Genomic DNA, 10,172 nt, shown 5'->3' on the forward strand with positions numbered 1-10,172 from the left:
TGATACACACTATTAACTATAAAATATATTGTAATAAAATGTAAAAAATTTACTCTACTGTAAAAATGATTTGTATACACAATGACTACACCATGCTTTGACATTTGAATTAATATTTAAAACAAAATGTAGCCTCTCTTTTTGCAACCCATGTAACCATGTTTCTCTTCATGCAACTAACCTTTATGTTTTCTACATGTCAACCACACCTGTCTTTAACATTCTTTGATGCAGATGTATAATATATTTTAAAAGAATGCCTTAAAGTATCTCATAGCTCTGTCCATAAAAATAAAGAAATATATAAAGATTTAATAATGTTCTACCTTTCTTCTGCTGTATATGGTGCCATTATACAGTACATATGATATTGGATACACTTTGCTTTTGTATGTAAGTATTATTGACAGCTCCAGTTCATGTGTTTTAGTGTTTTTGGTAAAAAATGAAAAAAATGTTGATACTCTAGTCATGTGTGCCTTGTTTTTTTTATTAAATGTGCCCTCAGTAATATTTACGGTTATATTCTCAGTTACTAATGCCATTGTAAAAATGCACTATTCACAGTCAGCAATGATTAATATACTGCACATATATTTAAAAAAGTGTCCACTTACAAGACATTATAAATACTATAAAGTGAGTAATATTCGGCTGATCTCAACATGGCATCACTCATGAATATGCACCCACCACCATATGTAGAATAAAGCAGCTTTTTCTCTGACTGATATATAATCTCTAAATGATGTTAATGTACATCATATTCAACTTATTTAAAAAAATACATTACTACTACTACTATTTCTGTCTGTTTAAATGTTTAGTAATTAGTAATTAATTTGAATTAATATGGAATTAATTCAAATCCCAAAAGAAAAAAAAAATCACATTACTGACAAATAGATTAAATTACGGTATAACCAAACTAATCATAACCATAACTCATTATCATAACCATAATTCAGACTCATAACCTGATAACAAACTTATTTGCTAGATGTTGATAATAGTTAAAGAACATCTTTTCAAACACCACATGTTTAAAATAGCCACCCATATGTGGTGAGATACACTGTAGGCCAGTAGTTCCCAACCCTGTTCCTGGAGGCCCCCCAACACTGCACACTGTGTATATCTCCCTGATCTGACACACCCAATTCAGGTCGTGGAGTCTCTACTAATGAGCTAATGAGTTGAATCAGGTGTGTTTGATTAGGGAGATATCCAAAATGTGTTGTGTTGGGGGACCTCCAGGAACAGGGTTGGGAGCCACTGCTGTAGGCTACTGTGCAACAGTCTTAGGCACATTAGATGTTTCACAAAAACATTTGTTTATATCTTCTGCTTTAGTGTGTCAGTAGGAAGTATACATTTGAGATTTCCAAACATTCCTTTTGTAAATAGAATTGAATAGAAGTAGAACAAGGAGTCCTGCAGCAGATGGCATGGCCCGGATCTCAACATCATTGAGTCAGTATGGGATTACATGAAAAGACAGAAGCAATTGAGACAGCCTTAATACATAGAACTGTGGCAAGTTCTCCAAGATGCTTGGAACTACCTATCTGCCAACAACCTTGAAAAACTTTGTGCAAGTGTACCTTGGAGAATTGGTGCTGTTTTAAAGACATGGGGTGGTCACACCAGATATAGATTTTTGATATTTTAATGTTTACTGCACTTTGTATGATGTTTATTGATAAATAAATTTATTCATGGTATTGTTTTTGAAAATATCCTCACTTTACAACATTTTTCACAACTGCCTAAAACTTTTGCACAGTACCGTATATAATACAGCTACACTTGACAACAGATCGTTGTTGATGGCTTGATGTATAAAAGACAGGCCTACAAGTCGATGTTGGTTGCCAGGCGCAGACAGAGTACAGCTTCAGAGGGAATGTCTCGGGGGCTAATTTCATTAGCCTCCAGCCTCAGTACACGTAGATTAGAGTAATTGTTCATGTCCACAACTCTGCAAAAACTGCTTAATGAAAATTCTGTGAAATGTAAGAAAAGCAGTTAGTTATTATCTTAATCGCATAAAAACAAAAAAGCATAGTGCTGAAATGGAAACATGAATGGCTTGCATTAGAACGGTGTAACAAATCCTACAAAATCAAAATAACAACTGTATTTTAGAGCAGCCGTTTCAATGGTTCAAAGACACACTATAGAGCTGTTCAGTTTGTAGTCCACAAACCCGGAAGAGAATTCGCCATGGGTTCCCTCAGGATTTTCCTATGGGGTTTTATAATGGGAGCGTGCCGGAAATGGCTACTGGTGGGGGACCGCGACGTCGAGGGAATTATCGACCAAGTGGTGCTAGAACAGCTGATCTGCTGGCTTCCAGAAGGGCCGGCGGAATGTGTCCAGTGCCATCGCCCACCATCGCTGGAGGAAGCGGTCCGGCTGGCGGAGGACCATATGGCGGCATGCCCTAGGGCGGAAGAGCCCTCTATCTCTCTCCCCCCCATGCTTCCTCCCATCTCTTCCCACTCCCCCCTCCCCTCTCACTCTGTCCTCTCTCCAGGCCCTGTTCCTGCACCCTGTGGGCTAATTCAGTGCCTTCCCACTCTCCCCCTCAGGTGGATGCACCCGCCCCCTCAAATGCGGGCGTAGTGCCTGGACTGGCCTGCTGGCTCGATCCCCTGTTATTCGCTGTAGGAGAGGTCCCGCAAGCCTCCACTGGGTTTTCCCCATTCGAGCTGCTGTATGGGCGGCACGCCGTGCTTGATGTCATACGCGAAGCTTGGGAGGAGGGACCTTCAAACAGTAAGAATGAAATTCAATACGTTCTTGATCTTAGAGGAAAAACTCCACACCTTGGGGCAACTAACACAGGAGAATTTGCTCCAAGCTCAAGAACGACAGAGCCGACTGTATAACAGGGGAACTCGGCTGTGGAAATTTGCACCGGGAGATAAGGTACTTGTATTACTCCCCACATCAGGCTCCAAATTACTCGCCAAGTGGCAAGGACACTTTGAGGTCACACGACGAGTGGGGGAATCTCGATTATGAGGTAAAGCGAACTGATAGAGGGGGCGCACGTCAAATATATCACCTCAACCTCCTGAAATTATGGAGGGAGGCAGTCCCTGTGACGTTGGCTATGGTAGTTCCGGAGAGGGCTTAGCTTGGGCCGGAGTTGAATACAAAACACAATCATATCACCCTGGTTGATATGCGGAGACGTGCGGACCTCTCACCGCATCAACTCGCAGAGGTTGCCAAGTTGTAACAGGAGTTTGCAGATGTGTTTTCCCCTCTACCAGGTCGTACAAACCTCATCCAGCACCACATCGAGACTGAGCCGGGGGTGGTGGTACATAGCTGTCCCTACCGATTGCCCAAGCACAAAAATAAAATTGTCCAGGAAGAATTGGTTGCAATGCTCGATATGGGGGTAATAGAGGAATCCCACAGTGATTGGTCCAGCCCGGTTGTTCTAGTTCCTAAGAGCGACGGGTCTGTACGGTTCTGTGTGGATTATAGAAAAGTCAATGTGGTGTCTGAATTTGATGCCTACCCATTGCCTTGCATTGATGAGTTGCTCGATCGGTTGGGCACTGCTCGATTTTATTCGACATTGGATTTAACAAAGGGTTAATGGCAGATCCCCTTGACACCAATTTCCTGTGAAAAAACAGCCTTCTCCACACTGTTTGGATTACACCAATTTGTGATGCTTCCGTTCGGTTTGTTTGGGGCCCCAGCTACATTTCAGCATCTCATGGACCGAATCCTCAGACCGCATTTGGCTTACGCCGCTGCCTATTTAGATGACATCATCATTTACAGCAATGTCTGGCAGCGGCACCTGCAGCATCTGAGGGTAGTTCTGAGATCGTTGCGATGAGCGTGACTCACAGCAAACCCCAAGAAGTGGGCGATTGGATGGGTGGAGGTACGGTATCTGGGGTTCCACTTTGGCCACGGGCAGGTGCGTCCCCAAATTGACAAGACTGCGGTGATTGCGACCTGCCTGAGGCCCAAGACCAGAAAGAGGGTGAGACAGTTCCTGGAGCTGGCTGGTTATTATAGGAGATTTGTACCTACTTATTCGGATGTCACCAGCCCGCTGACTGATCTCACTTAAAAGGGAGCTCCAGACCCGGTCCAGTGGACGGAGCAGTGTCAACAGGCATTTACAAGTGAACGCCACACTTTGTGGGGGGCCCACTTTTACATTCACCTGATTTCTCTCTCCCTTTGTCTTACATACAGACGCTTCAGACAGGGGCTGGGGGCCGTACTCTCGCAGGTGGTGGGGGAGAGGAGCGCCCGGTGCTTTACATTAGTCGCAAGCTCTCGCTGAGGGAGACTAAGTACAGCACCGTTGAAAAGGAGTGTCTTGCCATCAATTGGGCGGTCCTCACTCTCCGGTACTACCTGCTGGGGTGGGCCTTCACTCTCTGTTCAGGCCACGCCCCACTCCTATGGTTCCACCACATGAAGGATACCAACGCACGGATCACCCGTTAGTATCTGGCTCTTCAGCCGTTTAAGTTCAAGGTGGTCCACAGACCGGGAGCGCAGATGGCTGTCGCCGACTTTCTTTCCAGAAATGGGGGGGAGTGGTAGACAGGCCGGATGTCTCCCAGGCCTGAGTCAGACAGTGGGGATATGTGACAGCGGGGGCGTGGTCAAGCGTCCGCCTGGAGAGAGAGAAAGCGGTAAGGGTGCATACACCTGAGCCAGATTATTATTAACACCTGTTTCTAGTTGCAGTGAGCTTGGGGAGAGTGGTATAAAAGGACCACACCACCGACAAGAAGGGGAGAGAGAGCCAGAGATCTAGAGTCCCGCTGAGTAGTTGATGTGTTAATGTGAAGCTAAAGAGTTAATGTGAAGCTAATGAGTTATTGTGAAGCTGTAAGCTCAGAAAAGTTGACAATTAAAAAGCCTTAACTGAGACTGAAGAAACCCGATTCCCTGTGTCCCCCTTCCCTTTGTGAAGTTCTGCTACAGGGAGTTTTGTATTTATGAGTAATATAAGGTCTATGGTTAACATTACTTGATACGTGGACGTTTTGTTCTACAACATATATTACACACTTTCATACCTTGTGAATTTTGAAGCCGTATTGAATTGCACACTTTTTTTTTTAAATCACATGGTGGCTTCAAAATTCAAAGTATGAAAGTATGTTGTATATATGTTGTAGAACAAAAGGTCCATGTATCATGAAGCAATGTTTACCACAGATCTTATTTTACTCATAAGTTGAAAAACCCCATTATAAAACACCATAGGAAAATCCCGAGGGAACCCATGGCAAATTAGACTTCCGGGTTTGCCTACAATTTGAGGTCACAGCTGAACAGCTCTATGCAATAGGTTTTCACACAATATGCAAATGGTAGGTCTCTCAAAATCTGTTTTTTATACACACAAGAGTATAAAGTGTTATAACACTTAAGTGTTTTACATTCATGTTTAAGGCATTTTGCAGATGCTCTTATCCAAAGAAACGTTTATACACATAAAGCTACCTTGGTCAATAGATGTCAAGCAAGTGATTTCTAGAAATGTGATTTCTTTTATGTCTAGAAATATAGCAGATATTCAAAGGTGGAACTGTATATGACACAGCTTTTTCCAGTGAAAGAATGTGTATGAAACTCTTTCCAAAAGCCTTTTAAGCTCTGCTTCCTATAGGCTACATAATAGGGAATGATTATATCAACCCATATGTTCAAATACAATAGTATGATTGGTTGTTGGGACATTAATTCTGTAGTTTTTTTTTTTCAGATTTCCAATAAATAGCTGCTTTAAAGCATTGCATTAGCACAAGCACACACATTCAGAAGATTTTTGCAGCTTGGAAAGAAGCCTCCTGATTTTTTTTTTGCACAAGACAGACAGCAGATCTGACATGCCTTCTAGGCTTATGAGTAATATTTTCTATTGTTTTTTTCTTCTGTACCTTTGATTTTGTTGGCTTGCAGATAGAGGTTCTCTAGACTGGTGCTGATTGTTGGGATCCTCTCCAACTTGTTGAAGGACAAATCGAGTTCCACGAGTGTGCTGACATTGAAAGCATTGGCTGGAATTCCACCATTGGTGAGCTGATTGTGCGACAGCCGTATAAAGCGCAGCTCGGGCCGGTGGCTTAGAAAGTCAGCAGGAATGCTGGATATATGGTTGTATTCGAGGTAGAGCTGGCTTAGCTTTGGCGGCAAGTTTTCTGGAATCTTCTTCAGTCGGTTCGCTCGTAAGTCTAAAAGAGTTAAGGATAGAAGGCCCTCAAGTGCGCCACCAAGGTCTTCAATGGCATTCATTTGGAGATGCAGGGCTGTCAGGTTGCTCATTCCACTGAAGGAATCGGCAGGAACTACAGAGATATTGTTGTGATTCATTCGTAGATCACGTAGGGAGTGTGGTAAACCTTGTGGAACACGGCTAAGGTTGTTGTTGTGTAAAAAGAGCCGTTCTAGGTTTGGTAGTTTGGCAAAGATTTTGTCACTTATCTTGTCGGAGCTCAGCTTATTTGAATGGAGGCTTATCCATGCCAAATTTGGGGCATTGTCAAAAACTCCCTGTGTGATGCCTGTGATCTGGTTATTATGCAAGTAGACGTACTTTATCTGAGATGGTACAAATGGCACATGCTGTAGGTTGCGGTTGTTGCAGTACATTGCGTAGGGGTAGGTTGAAGGGCAGCTGCACTCCAAGGGGCAGTCCAGCACAGAAGGCTCATCCTCTGTTCTTAAAGAGGCATGATTGTAATTGTGACTGCGGCCATAACCGTGACCATATGCTCGGTTGCGAAGGTAACTTAGCCATGTCAAAGTGTTGGTTGGTTGTGTCGTGGATAAATTGATAAACCTTGCCAACAACAACAACAGTGCAATCCAGCCTCTCATTGTCACTACAGGAAAAATAAAAGTAACACAAAAATGAAAATGAACATAAATTAGAGCTGTTCAGCCATGGCGTCAATTTGAAGGCAAACCCGGAAGGCTAATTCACCACGGGTTCTCTCAGAAATTTTCTTATGGGTTTTTATAATAGGGATTTTCAAATTACATGTAAAACAAGATCTGTGGTGAAAATTACTCAGAGACTTTTGCGTTTTGTTCTAGAACATAAATAACAAAATAACACACATACCTCAATCATGGATTTTGAAGCCGTTGTGTCTTTTAAAAATGCATGTTGCTAACCCGGACTAAATAAGGACTACAAAAGTCATTCATTTTGAAAAGCACGTAGCTCACATGTTGCTGGTAGTTGTAGTCCTTAATTAGCATTGTGATAGCAACATGCATTTTTTTCAAAAATGTGTGTAATTTATGTTCTAGAACAAAATGTGAAAGGCTTATTTAATGACAGGCCTTATTTAACTCAAAAAATCTAAAACTGCCATTATAAAAACCCATGGCCTAGAGTTTTTTGGACTACAACCTGATGTGGACTACATGCGTTTGTGTCAGCTAGAAGCACAGACAATTTAAAATAAGAGTCCTTGTTGTATTTCAGCTTATAGTTAAAAGTCAGGTGTTATGCACTAAATCTTTATTTTTTTCTGGTTATTATGGCTACGCAAAAAAAGTGCATCTGGGATTTTAATCATTTTGGACTCTTGTTGCCTCTATATCTATGCCCGTTATAGTAAGGAAAGACTGAGATTTTTTTTAACATTGACTACATCGATTTAAAAAACTATCAGCCAGTTAATCGTTATCAGCCTCTTCCACCACCTTAGTTAACTTAATATTAGTCAACCTCTAACTAAAATACTTTCTGTTATCCAAACTTAAAATGCATATAGGTAATGCATGGACAGTTTGATTTCCTATAAATGTTTAAATACTGTGGCTGTGTGGCAACATTTGAGTATTCCAATCAGCCTGACAAAAAAACATTTGCACAACAAATGTAAATCTGGGATGGGACTGTTTGTTTGGCCAACCAATGGAAGACAGGGGGAATGTTCAAGAAACCTGTTTGAAGAAATCTTTGTTGTGCAATTCTGTTTGGTGTGTCTAGAGGTTTAGAAATTACACACTTCACCTTTAAGACACATAACTGATGTCCTCCTGTCACAAGTTTCCATGCATAAACTCTCATTGCAAGATAATCATCATTATTTACATGCAGCATGTTTTATATCAATCAGAACAAAGTTGTTGTTAGAACAGGGATTAGGCTATCATGCAAATTCTCTCAGGTCTGGGCAAGTATGCCACATGTGTTTTTTTTTCTTTGTTCAAAAGCTACAGAAAATTTGTAGTGAAAGAAACACATTTTGCCTGAGGGAAGCTTTGGAGAGTGCTGGCGACAGCTTAACTCTCAGAGGATATTACAAAACATTGATATCACTGTTGACATCCTTGTTTGAACTGGCATTATTTATTAGTTTGGTTTCTGTTAGGGTGAAATGCCATGTATATGGATTCATTTGTCTATGTGTCTTATTTTTAGATAAATGATTAATTAAGACTATCTTTCTTGAAAAAACAAAAACAAACAAACATTAAGGGACAATTTCATAATCATAAAGCCCTTGTTTTCCTTCTGTGTAAAACTTAAATAGAAAACTGCAAAGTGTTGCTCCTTAATTTCTTTTCTCATTGTAACAATTGATGGTAAGATTAAATTTGTACTTAAACTGTCATGCAACAACATCATCATGTTGTTTGGGACATGGCTGCCTGTCCATTTGTCTGTGAATTACATTTCACGTTTTTGGAACAATTTAGCAATGGTGATGACACATTGTTGTCCTTCATTTAAATAATGTCAGAGTAGACTGACTTTACAAGTAATTAAAAAAGACAGATAAAATGTATATATATATATATATATATAGTTTATTTATTTTTTTGCAATTTCATGGAAGGCAAAAGCCATAAAAGTCCATTATAGTCAAGTACACATAAACTGTATACATATACAAAACAATATTCTGTTATGAGAGCAGAAAACTAAAATCTTGAATCATAATTCTTAGGCTTTTTTGGAAAGCAAATAAGGATAAAGTACATACCTGTGGTTGTAGTGTTTGTGTCCTTCAATCTTTCTCTCTTTGTCCCTTTTACGTGTGCCTCCACCTCTGAGGGGGAGAGAGAGAAATACAGAAAAAAGGTGGAGAGGGGGTAAACAAAAAAAGTATGCTATGCATTGGCAATGTTTTCCAGATGCAAGCAAGCATCAAGATTCAGCATCAAGACCTGAGGTAAATAATTTATTTGCACACAAATTATTTTGTTCCGACAAACACAAAATGTTGTTGAATGCATTGCACATGTAGTCAATATACATGTGTTTACATTGTAAAATACATTTACATACACAAGAAAACACATTAACTGTACTTTGTATCTTGTATATTGTCCCCTAAACTCACATATATTTATAAATCTAACTCCAATTGACTGATACAGTTGCACAGCCTAATGCCTACAATGTATAGCTTATACAGTGAATCTTTGTCTAATTCCACACTAACATATTTTTCTATGTTTAGTGCCCTGAGGCTATGTGAATATGAGTGCCATGTGTGTAAAGGCAAAACTTCTGCAATTTAACAGCCTAGCTTCTTAGATTCTGTCAGGACAGGACCACTGCCTTATCATTATCCCAACACCGGATGACTCTTTGTGTGTGTGTGTGTGTGTGTGTGTGTATGTGTGTATGTGAGTGAATGCTTTTATGGGGCATTTGACTTAGTATGATATTGGACATTACTGTCTTGATCTATTTTGAGCATGTAAATCTGAGACCACTGCATATTTCAAGTACAGCAATAGTACACCCTCATAAAACCTTCTGGGTCTTTTCTAGTCTAACTACAATCATTCCCAATGTTTGTCAACTCTTTTGTCTATTGGAGTGCAGTTTTTCTGCAGTCTTGTTAAACTCACAATGATGCAAAGTCCATTTTCTTTCTTTATCAAAAACAAGAAATAATAGAATGTGCTTTTATAAGGAAAGTGAGACAATATCTGGATATTGCATAACTGTATACAGCACTGGTGTAACAAACTAGAAAAACAAAACAGGCAAACCATAAACATCAAAAGGTTATTAATTAAGAACCCATTTTAGTTTTGTTTGCATGATAAATAGACTTAATCAATGGAATGTGTTGTTCTTACAGCTGTGCAAATTGGTTTCCCTAGTATATCAATATGCTCACAATACTTGGAAA

At 40.2% G+C, this 10,172-nt stretch overlaps 1 protein-coding gene across 1 annotated transcript; it reads right to left on the bottom strand.

The window, feature by feature from the left end:
- Window positions 1-479: 479 nt before the first annotated feature.
- On the bottom strand, window positions 480-9,065 carry fmodb (fibromodulin b). The gene is made up of 3 exons (XM_051669897.1): window positions 9,009-9,065; window positions 5,943-6,887; window positions 480-2,006 (listed from the first exon to the last, which is right to left on the bottom strand). Exons 2-3 carry the CDS (start codon window positions 6,880-6,882, stop codon window positions 1,855-1,857), a joined length of 1,092 nt encoding a protein of 363 aa, XP_051525857.1. The 5' UTR covers window positions 6,883-6,887; window positions 9,009-9,065; the 3' UTR covers window positions 480-1,854.
- Between the last annotated feature and the right edge of the window lie 1,107 nt (window positions 9,066-10,172).

Source organism: Myxocyprinus asiaticus, chromosome 33, assembly GCF_019703515.2.
Source record: "Myxocyprinus asiaticus isolate MX2 ecotype Aquarium Trade chromosome 33, UBuf_Myxa_2, whole genome shotgun sequence".
Lineage (NCBI taxonomy): Eukaryota > Metazoa > Chordata > Actinopteri > Cypriniformes > Catostomidae > Myxocyprinus > Myxocyprinus asiaticus.